This window comes from Lacerta agilis, chromosome 17 (genome assembly GCF_009819535.1).
Source record: "Lacerta agilis isolate rLacAgi1 chromosome 17, rLacAgi1.pri, whole genome shotgun sequence".
Classification (NCBI taxonomy): Eukaryota; Metazoa; Chordata; class Lepidosauria; order Squamata; family Lacertidae; genus Lacerta; species Lacerta agilis.
Window position 1 is genome coordinate 7,031,241 of NC_046328.1, and position 15,754 is coordinate 7,046,994.

The following is a 15,754-nucleotide window of genomic DNA, read 5'->3' on the forward strand; positions in this document are numbered from 1 at the left end:
TGCGGTGCGCCCCATCCCGTCCGTATGAGTGCCGTGCCCACGTCCTGTCCCTAAGGGCGCCATGCGTCCCATCCCTATGGGTGCTGTGGATCCCGCCCCGCCCCTATGAGTGGTTCGCCCCACCCCTGTGGGTGGTTCACCCCACCACTGTGGGCGGTTCGCCCCAGGTGCCCGAGAGGCTTCCTCCGCCGCTGTTCAGATGTCAAGGAAATAACAACTATCTGACTTTAGAAGACATCTGAAGGTAGCCTTGTTTAGGGAAGTTTTTAAGGATTGGTGTTTTTAGATACGTTGTAAGCTGCCCAGAGCGGCTGGGCAAACCCAGTCAGATGGGTCGGGTATAAATAATAAAATTATTATTATTATTATTATTATTATTATTATTATTACTCGTGAGCAGGAGGCTGAAGACAGCAAAGGTAAGCGAGGGGAGGGAAGGAGGGGGCTAGCAGGTGGGCGAGGAATGGGTCAGTGGCAAGGAGGGGGCGAGTGACAGAGGCACAGGATGGTGGGGGGGTGCCCCAAGTTTTTCTCACAAAATGTTGGAGGGTATGTCATTCTTATTTTTAATTACCATTGTTAAATATTTGATTGCACCTTTCATCTTTTACTGCCCAAACACTATAGCTTCTATTTTTCTTTGCCCCCCCACCCGCCCACCTACAGATGTGTCTCGGCAAGTGTGCCCTATTTTTTGCTCTTCAAAATATGGCAGCCCTACGGTTCGAAGGGCATCTTTGTGTCAGGGGATGAGCTGTGGGTCAGTGGTACAGCATCTGCTTTGTGGGCAGGGCACCCCATGTTCAAACCCTGGCAACTCCAAGTACCGATGGGAGAGTCACCTGCCTGATGATATCCTGGAAAGTTACTGCCAGGCCGAGTAGATAAGATTGAGCCAGATGGACCAGGCATCAGGCAAAGGATAAGGCAGCTTCAAGTGTCCTGTTTTGTCCTGGCTTGTTCTCTGCTCCTAGTTTCTGGCTTCACTCTTTCGCCCTCAGCTGACCCGGAGTTGCTGGCTCCCGACTTCCCCAGCCCTGATAATGTGTGTGCATGCTAACATGGTTTTTAAAAGATGCAAAATTCTAATGAAACTGGGAGAGTGTTTCAGGAGCAGGGACCGTGAAATGGGGACAGTCCCTGGTGGACAGTAAGCAGTTGGAGGATTTATGGCTGGCTCCCTGCATGTTTTCTAAGAAATGTGTCTCGTTGAGCTCAACAGTTCTTACTTCCAAGGAGGGATGGGGGAGAAGTTCCATTCACTTTGCATTTAAGGGCTTATCTATGTAATCTGCAGTACATGAATGGAAACCCAGTTGTTCTTCAAACGTCTCCCTTCTCTGAATTTTGCAGTCCCGTTGTCCAGCCAAGTAACGTCTACAGAAGTGCATATATTGGGACAAAAGCTGCATCAGAATGCATCTATTAGTGAAAACAGAATGCAAAAATGCATTAAATTAGGAGAAATTGCTTTGCCAAATGTGTGCATATTTGACAAAATTGCACACAAAAACGTGTCAGAGAAATGGGCACTGAAGTGCTGCTGGATTTTTGTGAGGACTTGAAAAAACCCCAAACTGATATGGAAATCAGAACTTAAGATTGGAAGAATGAGAAATGGAGAAAAAACTGACAGATTTGCTCATCCCTATTAAGCTTGCATAGCATTGCAACGAAAGCTCCTGTTTGCCGTCTCTCTCTCACACGCAGAAAGCTAAATTGTGGTTCACACAGATTTAAATTATTATTTGCACTCGCTTCGTACTTCTCACATGGCATCTGTTTAACTTTCCCCTTCTCTCTCTTTTCTTTGAGCTACCTTCCCTTCCAGCAACTCCCCCCTTTCCTTCTGACTGGCTGGTGTTAGGACCCAGCAAAGGAGGCTGGCTGGTAACGCGATATAGAAACAGAGTACCCAAATGGGACAAGTTTGAGCAGAAAGCATGACATCATTTTGACTTCTCTCCACCCAAAGAGGACTGGGATGGAGGTGTAACTTCAGCCACCCAGTCTGTACGGGAAGAGAGCAACTCAGTGCAGCCCGGTTCCTGTGGGAAAGAGCAAGAACTGAGAGCCTGGTGGATAATCAGAATGGACCTCCTTCATTATTGATCAGCCCAGTCCTCACCCACTGGCTTCAGACAGAAACAGGAATTCTAAAAAAGGGAGTGGAAGGCAGAAGACAACGCTTGGGAATAAGAGCTGTGGGCAGAAACCTGCATGTCTAACTTTCCAGATTCTTTCCACGGGATGGTACCGATTTCACTTCAACTATTCATCCTTGCTCAGTTCCTTGGAATTTAATTTACTGGCCACTGAAGTATTCCACTTTCAAAGAGGGGGGAGCGTTTGTTGCCGGGCATCGGCAAGGGATCACCTCTTCTCCTGTGAACGGATTATCTTATTTGATCCTGCTTGGAAAATGCCCATTCGAAAAGAACACAAACTTTTGCAGAGAGTTAATGTTTTGTGAACTGAGGAGAACTCACCGGAGAGTTTGCTTTGGTTTTCACTTCCAGGACACGAACTATGGAGAATTTGTTGTCCCTGTTGTGTTGCCTCTCTCTGCTGATTTTATTTCAGGTAAAGGACCCCCCCCCCCCCCCGGAATCGACAGATTCACCCTCCACCTCCCCCCCTCCCTTTTCCTTTGACACTTTTGCTTCCTTGTGCAATATTCATATAAATCTATTTTGTTTTCTTTAACACGCAGGTGTATGGAAACCATACCTGGCTACGCAAACACCCAGGTAAGGAACGTTTGGTTTTTTGCTGGTTTGAAACGATTATAATCTTTGTAATTGCGACAACACCGCTATTTGTTGGCTGGTGGCTTCTGTTTGCGTAGGCTTGCTGGCTTCAAGCTATCTCTCTTCTCTGCCCTTCACCCTAAGATCTCAGGGTAGATCAAAGCAGTATAATCATGAGATTAAAAGCATGTAAGATCAGTACCTACTCTTATTTTCATAATTGTAAAACATTTCCAATCAAATGGAGCATGGTATATGTTAAACAATACCCAAGAAGAAAAGTACCTAAATTACCCTTATTTGCTTGCACCTTAATATTCCCAAGGCACAACAAATGTAGAGATCTGGCCTCATGGTGCCAGCAAATTGGAACAGGTTTCCTGGGGTATCAGTATGTTCGGGTGTCAATAAACTAGTAAGCAATATGAGAGTTCTCTCCTTTAGTGGCTCAAAGGCACAGCTTTTTGGATCATGAACACACCCCTGAGATTATAAGGACCAGTGTGATGTAGTGGATAAGTGCTGGAGGTCTGGTTCGAATTCCTACTAATCCATGAAACCCGTTGGGAACTATTGAGCTGGTCACTCTTTATTTATTCAAAGTTGAATTTTAGTCACTTTTAAGGGCTGTGCCCTCACAAAGCAACATACAAACAGGAGGGAGGAAACATGTTAAGGTGAAATAGCCATGTTAGCAAACATACAGACAAGAAGTACAGTGCAGCTGCAAAAAGTCTTGGACAGATCTCCTCCCCACCCATTTAAATGCATTTGTTCATCAACAGCCAGAGCATGAGTCAGGTGAGGTCCCATTAAAACGCCTGCATTTCCTCCAATAGCAGCATTGGGGTGGAGAGCAATTCTTTTGATGCAGAAAATGGGATGGGGGGGGGCAAAGGGTTAAACAATGCCCTATTGCATCACTCTGTTCAAAGCGTCAGTTCCCACCCAATGCCACATTTCATTTCTTTAAATCCCAAACACCCCTCCAGTGACACAGCCAGGAAAAGTGTAGTTTTGCTCTTCGAGACAGATGGATCTGGCCCAGATTGATCTGCAACTAGGGATGTGTGAATCTGTCCATTTCAGTTCCATTTCCCATATCCCCAACTATTTTTTTTTAAGTCCACATGAAAATTCCTCAGCATCTTAGTGCAAATTTCTCCTAATATTCACATATTAATATGAAATTTTGCTTAACGTGAACATTTCAAAGCATAGTTCCCCTGATATAATGCTTTTTTTTTTGTATGCTGCTGTATATGCAGTTTTATGCACACTTTACCCTTGTGTGCATTGCTTGACTGGAGAGCTGCTTGCAAAATTTGGAGAAATGCATGTGCAAGGTCCTAAGTTCAATTGCCAGCGTCTCCAGGTAGGGCTGGGACATGCCATTATCTGAGACTCCCAGAGACAGTCTGTCAGTCATTGTAGACCAGAGTTGGGTAGACTTCAGTCATATCTGATCAGATTTGTTGTTTATTAGAACCACAGCCAAGTGCAGGAGACATATAGCTGGAATGAAAGGACACGGTTTCTCCCTGAGCCTAGAATATTGTTTTCAGTTATAACTTAGTTGCGGGGATACGGTTTTGTTGCTGCAATTATTAAAGCTGTTGGGAGACAGAAAGCCTTGCTGATCTACTGCAAATTATCCAGAGAGATCTGCCAGTAGATCCCAACCTAGCTTCTGCCCACCCCAGTGTAGACGATACTGTTGGGTGGGCTGGTTTGGCATAAGGCTATGTTCCTGAACTTCTTAGGCTAATGAAAGGAAATATTCTCTCACTGTGTTTGTGTGTTTGCATGTAACACAAAGTGACATTTCCTTATTTTATCCACCGATGCAATATTCTGATCTAGGGCAATGTTTCCTAACCCATAGGTCACGAAGTGGGTCAGTCGTGGGTTAGGAAGCCTGTGTAAGTGGCTGTATAAGTAAACGTCAAATACTTCCTTTTAATACTTGACAAGTATGAGAACACCACTTGTAACCGAACATTGGAGAGGCTCACGTCTCCCAGCTTAACACTTGGGAGCTGTTCTCTGCTGACTGGTGGCAGATGTGGTGACAATTCACCACAGAGTGCTCTCATACAAGGAACAGTTTTGAGTAATTATTACAGTTCCCTTCTGATGTGTCCAGGAAGATCCTGCAACCAGATGCTTAATGGTCTTACATTCCCATAAAGCAAACTGTGATACTGTAAATATTTCAACAAATTTTACATTAACAGAGGTGCTATGCAGATTTTTGCTTGAATGCCTCAAGTAACGGTTATGAAACAGGCAATCTAGCAGTCAAAACCTTGCACGGCGTTTCCATTCAAAGGCAATCCTACCTAATCTGCAATTTGCGAGGCAACACAGGAACTGAAACACAGCCGTCCTTTGAAAATTGCACTTTTCTCAATTTTGCAATGTGGTTCTCCAACCAAATAATGTGTGCAAAATGCAAAGCATGCATGAAAGTTCATATCTTAGTGAAAATGACACAAAAGGATGCATATATTCTGGAACATTGCTTTCAAAAAAATGTGTACATTAGGCAAGATTGCGTTTAAAATGCGTGCATAAGGAGAAGCGCACACTAAAATGCTGGTGAATTTTCATGATGGCTTTCTTAATTAAGAAAATTGCAAACGTGATGTGGAAATGTGAAGAGCTGAGCTTAAGATTGGAAAAATGAGGAAATGTGAGAAACCACCCTTCAATGCTATAAATCTTAATCAGGTACCCTTCTGAGATGTCACAGGGCAGTTAATAATCTATATTATCGCAACCATGAGGATTAGAAACTTGCCTTAAACATATGAAAACATTCTATGCACAACACAGACACAAACAGAACTAAGCGCCCCCAATTTAGAGCTGAAGAACATTTTGCCATCCATTTTCGTTCCCGCTCCCTGTGGGGCACACCTGGAGCCCTTGATCAGTTGCAGAAAGCTGAGTGGTGGGCTGGATGGCAGCATCTGTGGAAGGAGAAGGAAGGAGAAGCAATGGCTGCCTTCTTTCCTGCCCCGCCAGAGATTTAAAGCATCTGACTTTGCATCTGGCAGCAGGGGTGGCTGCTGACCCCTAGACCTGGTGCTGTAGACACTTAAGTATGTTTCCGGGCACAATTCAAAGTGTTGGTGCTGACCTTTAAAGCCCTAAACGGCCTCAGTCTTGTATACCTGAAGGAGCATCTCCACCCCCATCGTTCAGCCCGGACACTGAGATCCAGCGCCGAGGGCCTTCTGTTGGTTCCCCCACTGCGAGAAGCAAAACTACAGGGAACCAGGCAGAGGGACTTCTCAGTACTGGCGCCCGCCCTGTGGAACGCCCTCCCATCAGAAGTCAAGGGAATAAACAACTACCTGACATTCAGAAAATACCTGAAGGCAGCCTTGTTTAGGGAAGTTTTTAATCTGTGATATTCTAATGTATTTTAATTTGTTGGAAGCTGCCCAGAGTGGCTGGGGAGACCCAGCCAGATGGGCGGGGTACAAATAATAAATTATTATTATTATTATTATTATTATTAGTAGTAGTAGTAGTAGTACAGTCATACCTCATGTTGCGTCCGTTTCAGGTTATGTGTTTTCGTGTTGCGTCCCGCGGCAACCTGGAAGTACCGGAATGGGTTACTTCCGGGTTTTGCTGCTCGCGCATGCGCAGAAGCGCTAAATCACGTCGCGTGCATGTGCAGACGTGGCACTTCGGCTTGCGTCAGTTCCGTGTTATGGACGGGCCTCCGGAACGGATCCTGTCCATAACACGAGGTTGCACTGTAGTACAATTGTACAGCATCTACCTGAATTCACACCTGTGAGATAGGTTAAGCCGAGGCTCCTCCTTCTGTAGTTCCAACTCTCACAACCCCAGAGGCAGGTGAAGAGTGAGACCTGCTGGCCATAGCGATGTTTGTGATTGGCTGTGATTGGACAACAGAGAGGAGGGACAGAAAAAAGACTTGAGAGACTTCTTTGAATTATAAGTTTATGAATATGATTGGGGGGGCATAGGACCACTGAGGTAGAGCTGTGGGTTTTGGGGCACAGGGAAAAAAAGATAGCGATAGAGCTCTGCTCCATCTTGTCCCAGTGAGCAGGCTACTTAATGAACTGGGAACCATACGCACAATCCCACTTGCAATGATCTCGGTTGCGGTTTCAGCGATGCCGAAAACTTGCTCCAGGCTCTGCTGCAATTATGGTTGCTCTGAAGCTCAGCCTCAGAATGAGTGGCTGGTTTGCAGCTCACTGTTAAAAACCTCTCCAGATCTGTTCACACAAATAACACCTGCTTTTTGTGGCTGGGATGGATACTGTAAGTGCCACATGTTTTATAGACTTGGAAAGCCCAGGCCAAGCATTAGGCCGTTTCCTGATACAAATCTTTTCAGATTCTCCACAGGAGCTTTGATACACATTTCTTTTTTCTTCCTTTCTTTCAATTAACAACTGTATTTCTTCAGGATGTATTATCCTGCAAAGAAAGAGAAGGAGTTGATTCAGTTGCTGCTGCTTTAACCCTGCTCCATACTTACTCTTTCTTTACTCCTACATCAAAATTAATGAGCTGAAGGATGGACCTTAAACGGAAGGCTTAAAATGTAGAGTGGTTGGTCTCCCTTAGGAGAATGGAAAAAACAACAACAGTGAAGCAAGGACTGACTTTGCCTTTCAAATGGTCCTTTAAAAATGCACATTCCATAAGGCCTTTCCTGAATGGGCTACTTCTCTCCTGATTGCTTCAAGTTCCTTCTGTGAAAGGAAGATGTAATTTTAAAAAAAGAACGGTAAAGGTGGTTTAATATTGCTGCTGTTCCTGTCACTAGACAGCTCAATTCTATTGATTTTCTTTCTGTTTTTCTTTTGAAAAGGTTGTGTTGGGTATGTATTGGCTAGTACCCATGCCACCATCAACACATCAATTCATTATTAGCATGATCCCAGGACATGGCTAGGGATCACCATAAGAAAGTGCCTCCTAATTTGTATGTGACAAATTTGAAGGGAGTTAATGGTAATGTGTGTGTGGGGGGGCATTAGACATTATTTGCGGGCTTTGAGGGGGGCTTACTGATTTGCTGCAACAGTGACAGCATTCCTTTGTTCCTCTCTTTTTAAAATGACTGTGAGTGGAACTTAGAATCGTAGAATTGCAAAGTTGGAAGGGACACCAACCCCCTGTAATGCAGGAATCACAGCTAAAGAATCCTTGACAGATGGCCACTCAACCTCTCTTTAAAAGCCTCCAAAGAAGGAAAGCCCATCATTTTCTGAGGTAGTTTGTTTCACTGTCACAGCTCTTACCACTGGGAATTTTCCCTAATGTTTAGTTGGAATTTCCTTTCTTGTAATTTGAATCCACTGGTTTGGGTCTTACCCTCTGGGACAGCAGAAAACAAGCTTGCTTTATCCTCCATGTGACAGCCCTTTAGATATTTGAAGATGGTTGTCACAACACCTCTCAGTCTCCTCTTCTCCGGCCTAAACATATCCAGCTCCCTCAAGCATTCCTTGTAAGGCTTGGTTTCCACTCCACTTCTCTCAGTGGACGCCACCAGCCCCTGCAAATGCTTCTTCAAAATGACATTGCGGTATCATTGTTCAAGGGACATTATGGGGATTGCTATTATGCAACAAGTGCCCTCTTGGGCTTGCTGATTAGAAGTTCGGCGGTTCAAATCCCCTCAACAGGGTGAGCTCCTGTTGCTCTTTCCCAGCTCCTGCCAACCTAGCAGTTCGAAAGCACGCCAGTGCAAGTAGATAAATAGGTACCGCTGCGGCAGGAAGGTAAACGGCGTTTCTGTGAGCTCTTGTTTCTGTCAGTGTGTTCCGTTGCGCCAGAAGCAGTTTAGTCCTGCTGGCCACATGACCTGGAAAGCTGTCTGTGGACAAACACCGGCTCCCTCGGACTGAAAGCGAGAATGAGCGCGCGCAACCCCATAGTCACCTTTGACTGGCCTTAACCGCCCAGGGGTCCTTCAACCATTCCCTTTTTTTGCAGGAAATTCCCTTATTCCAGCCATAGCTGGAATAGGGGAAGGTTGACAGCCTCCCCAGAAGGGAAGGCAAAAAAAAGTGAGCGTTGACAGCTATGTTTACCTACCTTTTACCTTATTAGCAAATGAGCCAAGGACGTTTCTTTGCAGTGATATGCCAGAGTGGATCAGGTGATATTTCCTGACACCTACAGTATAAAAGCCAGTTGGGGTCTAACTGTAATTTTTTAAATAAAAATTCTTGGGTCTTGATTCTCAATGGCTCCCATTTTCTTCTACAGTAGTACCTCTGGTTGTGAACGGGATCCGTTCCGGAGCCCTGTTCACAACCTGAACAGCGCGTATCCTGAAGTGTTGCATCTGCGCATGCGCGCGATGTGATTTGGCGCTACTGTGCATGCGCGAACTGCTGAACCCGGAAGTAACCTGTTCTGGTACTTCTGGGTTCAGCGCATTCATGTTGTTGTTGTTCAGTCGTTCAGTCGTGTCCGACTCTTCGTGACCCCATGGACCAGAGCACGCCAGGCACGCCTATCTTTCACTGCCTCTCGCAGTTTGGCCAAATTCATGTTAGTAGCTTCGAGAACACTGTCCAACCATCTCAATCCTCTGTCGTCCCCTTCTCCTTGTGCCCTCCATCTTTCCCAACATCAGGGTCTTTTCCAGGGAGTCTTCTCTTCTCATGAGGTGGCCAAAGTACTGGAGCCTCAACTTCAGGATCTGTCCTTCTAGTGAGCACTCAGGGCTGATTTCTTTAAGAATTGATAGGTTTGATCTTCTTGCAGTCCATGGGACTCTCAAGAGTCTCCTCCAGCACCATAACTCAAAAGCATCAATTCTTCGGCGATCATTCTTCTTTATGGTCCAGCTCTCACTTCCGTACATTACTACTGGGAAAACTATAGCGTTAACTATACAGACCTTTGTGGCAAGGTGATGTCTTTGCTTTTTAAGATGCTGTCTAGGTTTGTCATTGCTTTTCTCCCAAGAAGCAGGCGTCTTCTAATTTCGTGACTTCGTAATTTCGTGACTTTTTCATGAAATTTCGCGCATTCATATCCTGTGAAAAATGCAACCTGCACAGCGATTCTATCTAGAGGTATGACTGTATTGGGTAAAAATAAAAAAGTTTGGCGTGCATTTGTGGTGGTGGTGGCACAAGCCTGCCCTTTTATCTCCATAGGATTTGGCGTCTCCAAAAGCAAAGTCTCCAATCCCAGTGGTATCCTTGACTTTGGTCCAATATGCACTATACATTTGAAGGAGTATCACCCCACTTGAAACAGTTATGGATTCCTGAAAAGAATCCTGAGAACTGTGGTTTCTTAAGGGTGCTGAGAATTGTTAGGAGATCCCTGTTCCTCTCACAGAGCTTCAGTTCCTAGAGTAGTTTAACCACCAATCCTTCTTTCTAGGGAATTCCTGGAACTGTAGCTCTGAGGGGAACTCTCAGCTCCATTAACAAAGTACAGTTCCCAGGATTCTTGGGAGGGAGGTGTAACTGCTAATAACTGCATAATAGTGCTATAAATAAGGACGCGGGTGGCACTGTGGTCTAACTGCAGAGCCTACATCTTGCTGATCAGAAGGTCGGCGGTCCGAATTCCCGGACGGGGTGAGCTCCCGTTGCACGGTCCCAGCTCCTGCCACTTAGCAGTTCAAAAGCACATCAAAAGTGCAAGTAGATAAATAGGCACCGCTCCAGTGGGAAGGTAAACGGCGTTTCTGTGCACTGCTCTGGTTCACCAGAAGCGGCTTTGTCATGCTGGCCACATGACCGAAATCTGTACGGCCGGCTCCTTCGGGCAGTAATGCCAAAGTCAGACACGACTGGACCTAATGGTCAGGGATCCCTTTACCTTTACCTTTCTATGCTTTAAAAGCATGGCATAGGTGTGATATTTATTTACTTTCTCACAGTTATGTAACCAGCTGCCATCCATCCCTATAGCGGGGGAAGCAAACCACCTCCCTCCTGGGCCCATCTTGCTGGAGAAAGAAGAGTTGGGGGGCATTGGGGAGACAAGGGAGACAGGGACCCACCCTCCATCTTCCACTTGCCTTATAGGCTCTGGCCGTTTATGAGGCAAAGGGGACAGGTTTGAAACACCCGTTAAAAAATGGCTTCTGTTTATTTTAAGTGATGATCTGATTTTTTACAAGGTTTCTGGAATGTTTGGACAATGTGTTCATTGCAGGATCTTTTACTGCAAGTCATGAAACTTCACAACTTGCTTTCTATTTTTCCTCCTCAGCACATCCCTCAACCACTGCATGCCCTTTTCTTTCCTTCGCTCTCCTCCAGGGACCTGGGAGATTGCCAAGACATGCAAACAAATATACAATTGGAATAGATGCACCTCTATTCTTTTGTAAGAGATTCTGTTTCCAGATTATAAAGGGATATTAGTGAGCAGCAGTCTGCTTCCTTAGCACTGGGTCTGCTCATCCTTCCTGAATCTTCACAGGCAGTGTTTCATGCTGCATATTTTATTTGTATTGCTTTGACTTAAAAAAAAGGGGAGGGGAAACAGACACAGGGTTCAAATAGACTTGTTGATTTAACAATTGTGCGGCTTGAATGCTTACACTGCAGAACAAAGTATTAAATCAAATTCCATTGTTCAGGTTGTGCCAGCTAACCTCTCATAAAATCCATTTTGCAGGGTTGCACTCCTTCCACACGATGTGGATGGGCCACAGTTTAGGATGGATGAGTTTGTCCGTTTCAGTTTCTCATTGTCTGATCTTACGTTCTGTTTTCATATTTCCACATCAAGTTTGAGATGTTTATCACTGTTATTGCTGCTTATTGAATTTCTAACCCGCTCTTCGTCTCCGTGGCGGCGAAAACTCCCAGTGTTAAAACAATAAAATGAAAAGAAGCTAAAAATGTTTCAGAAGAACATTAAGAACACCCCAGAACATTTAAAAAACAGTTGCATGCCCTCACAACTGATAATGTCAAGGTCACCATCAAATGCTTGGGTCAGCAATAGGCCTGGGTGGTGTATCAATACTTTGCCAAGGACTGGTATGAGGGCCAGAGTGCGATGGCGGTTTCACCCAGCCGTATATCGTGGGTAAAACCGCCACCACTCCTGAGTCCCTCTGCCACCAGTGCCCAGCCAGGCTGCAGCCAGGCGCTTGGTGGCAGAAGGGGCTCAGGAGTAGTAGCAGTTTCACCTGCCATATACCATCAGGTGAAACTGCCATCACACTCTGGCCCTCATACTGCTTAGGGAAGAACAAGTTACATCGATCGGGCCAATGTAGCTTGTTCCTCCCTTGGCTGCCTGCGCGGGCAGGTGGCTCTTCAGCAAAGAAGGGCACGAGGAGCTGGCTGCCTTGCCCCTGGTGCTGCGAGGCACCAGGGTGAAACTGCCTTAGCTCCAAACGGTGTGGTTTCACCCGAGCACCTTGCGGGGCTGGCCCCAGGGGTTTGTCCGTGAAGCGAGGTCCAAGTCCAGTCCTGGATCTAGGGGTCCAAAGGAGGTCAGTCTGGCAGGGAGCAAGGCGGGGAGCAGGTCAAGGTCCAAGGCAGGTGCAGGCACGAGGTTGCAGGTTGAGCATACGCTTGCAACTAAGTTGCTCACACAACTTGGGCTGGGTCTGGCTGGCTTTTATCTGCCCTATGCTTAGGGCAGCCCCGATCCTCAGGAGACTCGCTTCTCCTCCGGGCCTGGAGGCGAGCACTCCTCCTGTAAGCACTTAGCTCTCTTCGCCTCTCTGCCCTGAGCCTCTGCAGCTCAGGAGAGGCTGGTGGGTTACAGGACCCAGGGGCTGCCTCAGCTTCCTCTGAAGAGGCTGGGAGTGGAGCACCTGCAGCAATGGGTCCTCCCTCCCATCAGGAGCCAGAGCAGACTCTGCTGATGCCTGCACCTGGGGATCCAGCACAGGTGGGGATCCTTCAGGCTCAAGCCCTGGCCCCGGCTCAGCTGCTTCTGGAGGCGGGGAATCCTGTGCAGGCTGGGATCCCTCAGGTTCAGCATCAGAGTCTGACTCCCAGGCTATCACACCTTGCGGGGCTGGGGATGAGGCAGCTTGCTCCTCCCTTTCAACACCGCACAGGCCTAGTCAGCAAGAATGTTTTTAAAGTTTTTTTTTTTTGGTTCGTGTTTTGTGGAAGTGTGAATTAGGCAGAATTTAATGCAAACCAAATGGAAATTCTCTCCCTCCCCCCCCCACCTGGTGGTAGAGCAAATGTTTATTGCTTCTTGTTGTTGCAGCAGCACGTGATTTGCCCTCCAACTGTCCCAGCTTCCGTTCTTAGCATCTCTGGGCAGGGCAGCAAAACTCTCTTTGTTAGGACTGCCCTGTGAGCAACAGTCGGGTGACAGAGGAGCCGGGAACCAGGGGCAATGGGACAAGCCAGTAGTCAGGACCAGAGAACAAGCCAGTAGGCAGAATCGAAGTTCAGTTTAGGGGAAAGGCTATAGCTCAGTGGCAGAGCATCTGCCTTGGTTCAATTGCTGGGAAAGACTGCTGCTCTGAAACCCTGGAGAGCCACACTATAAGCCGTGGTGGCTGGCAGTAGCGTAGCATGGGTTGCCTGTGCCCGGGGCAAATATTGCGCCCCCAGTGCCAAAGATGAGTGTAAGTTTGTACCACAGAGGAATCCAATGCAACAGTTGCACTAGCAGAAACATGCCATGCAACAGATTGCACAGTCTATTGCGAAACAAAGTTACTGGCACTTGTGCAACAACAGTGGTCTGCTGGGGTAAAACATTTCGCCAACGGAATAGATATCCTGCTAAGTGACTTTAACTTGGCCCTACAGTTGATACAACCCATTGTTCCAAGCACACCTAGTTTTCCCTAACAGCACGCCTTTACTAGTAAGTGATACTTTAGCCCCAGAAGTCCTGGACCTTGGCATTGATCAAACTTGCTATTTTAGTTCCAACTTTGCCGGTTACGCTGCCGGTGCTAAATAAACTCCTAGGACATTTCCCCCTGCTGTAGATAACCTCTGTTTGCTGCTTCAGAATGAAAGAGGAGGAAATGATCTGTATGCACCATCCCCAGGGAGCTTCCAGCTGAATATATCTTCTTTACCAATTTATACCCATGCTATCTATTTATTAAAGTGGGTCTCATTTCTACAAAAGCACTTTGAACTGGTATTGTGGGCACTTAACACTCGCAGGAAGATACTATAGAATCAGAATCCATACCCCCTCTCCCCCCACAAGCTCACAGAGTACTTCTGGCTACGGGTGAATGTGTGATAGCCTTCTAGGAGAGGACGTTGTCGGAGCAGAACTTACCCAAGGTGTCGGGCTGCCTGAAGCAGGTCCCAAGTGAGCACCCTCCCTGCTCGCTAGGGCCAGCACTTTAAAATGTCTTCCTGTGCTATACAGACACCAATCCCTGCCTTTATCTATGCCTTCTCCCCATGCTGGGCATGGGGAGAGCCAGTGTGGTGTAGTGGTTAAGAGTGGTAGACTAGTAATCTGGGGAACCGGGTTCGCGTCTCCGCTCCTCCACATGCAGCTGCTGGGTGACCTTGGGCTAGTCACACCTCTCTGAAGTCTCTCAGCCCCACTCACCTCACAGAGTGTTTGTTGTGGGGGAGGAAGGGAAAGGAGAATGTTAGCCGCTTTGAGACTCCTTCGGGTAGTGATAAAGCGGGATATCAAATCCAACCACCTCCTCCTCCTCCTCCTCCTCCTCCTCCTCCTCCTCCTCCTCCTCCTCCTCTTCTTCTTCTTCTTCTTCTTCTTCTTCTTCTTCTTCTTCTTCTTCTTCTTTCTTCATTTCATCCTCCTGCATGGGAGGACCAACCAAGGCCTACTAGCCATGATGGGCTTATTTCCGTTGCCAGAGGCAATATGGCTCTGAATGCCAATTGCTGGGAATCTCAAACAGAGAGAGTGCTCTTGTACTCATTTCCTACTTGTGGGCTTCCCATGGGCATTTGGTTGGGCACTGTGGCAACAGGATGCTGGACTAGATGGGCCCCTGGCCTGATTCAGACTCTTCTTACATCGGTATACTGCAGCTATGTTGTCACTGGGAAGCAAGAGCCCTTGGAGGGCTTGTTCCCTGTTAGCTTGTGGACTTCGATCTCAGCTCATATGACCATCTGCAGCTGAATAAAGTACTTAAGGAAACTCAGCATTACTGATTAGCTGCGGGGCTTATTTATTTGTTGGTAGGAAGCAGAAAGCAGAAAACAAAAGCCCACAGATGTTCTCTCTGTGTGTGTGTACATGTGTGCAGAATGGTGGAATTGTTAAATGTTTGCTTCTCCAGATGTTTCTTTGCAGATCGAGGCCATTCTTCCACATCTACCCCCCCAACCCATGGGATTGCATGCAGTGCTAGTCTTACTCAGAGGAGACTCACTGAATGAAACAAACATAAATACATTGTGTGGCAGCACCTACCCTTGGAAACTCCTTCCCATTGCATATCAATATTGTTAATTTATATTCCACTCCCCCCCCCAAGTGTCTCAAGGTGGCTAACACAGATCTACCCCTTGCCATTTAAACTCTGCAACAACCCCGTGAGGTTGGTTAGGCTGAAAAGCAATGACTGGCCCAAGGTCACCACTTCATGGCTGGGTGGGGATTTGAACCCTGATCTCCCAGGTCCTACTGCAATATTCTAACCACTACACTGCACTGTCTGCCTCATTCCAGACTATTTTTTTCACGACCCATTGAAGACTTTCTTCTTTCAACACCTTCTGAGTAGAGATTTTTGGTTTGTTCAGTAATCTGAGCTGGTACCTGCAATGGATTTGAATTGACTGTATATGCGTTATTGATGTTGCTTTTTTAAAAAAAATTGTTCTCATCTCTATAATTAGCTTTTAATTGGTTTTTATCTATTCAAATGCTCTGCATATGTTTTTAGTACACGGTAAATCACTTTGAGGTGCCTCATGGGAAGTGAATCACAAATAAAATAAATAAATGAAATGAAATGAAATGGAAAATAGTAATAAGGGAACCAATATGTGGTTGCTTCGTTTGCTGGAGAGGAGTGGATCCTA

The 15,754-nt window shown here is 46.4% G+C and overlaps 1 protein-coding gene across 2 annotated transcripts in view; it reads left to right on the top strand.

Moving 5' to 3' along the window:
• The first annotated feature begins 2,375 nt into the window (after positions 1–2,375).
• ADGRD1 (adhesion G protein-coupled receptor D1) overlaps positions 2,376–15,754 on the top strand; it is a 270,128-nt gene continuing 256,749 nt past the window's right edge. For both annotated transcript variants that reach the window (XM_033135813.1, XM_033135814.1), the window contains exons 1-2: positions 2,376–2,583; positions 2,714–2,750. In XM_033135813.1, coding sequence (XP_032991704.1) covers positions 2,530–2,583; positions 2,714–2,750 — 91 coding nt within the window. In that variant the 5' untranslated portion in view covers positions 2,376–2,529. The remainder of the gene's footprint in view (positions 2,584–2,713; positions 2,751–15,754) is intronic.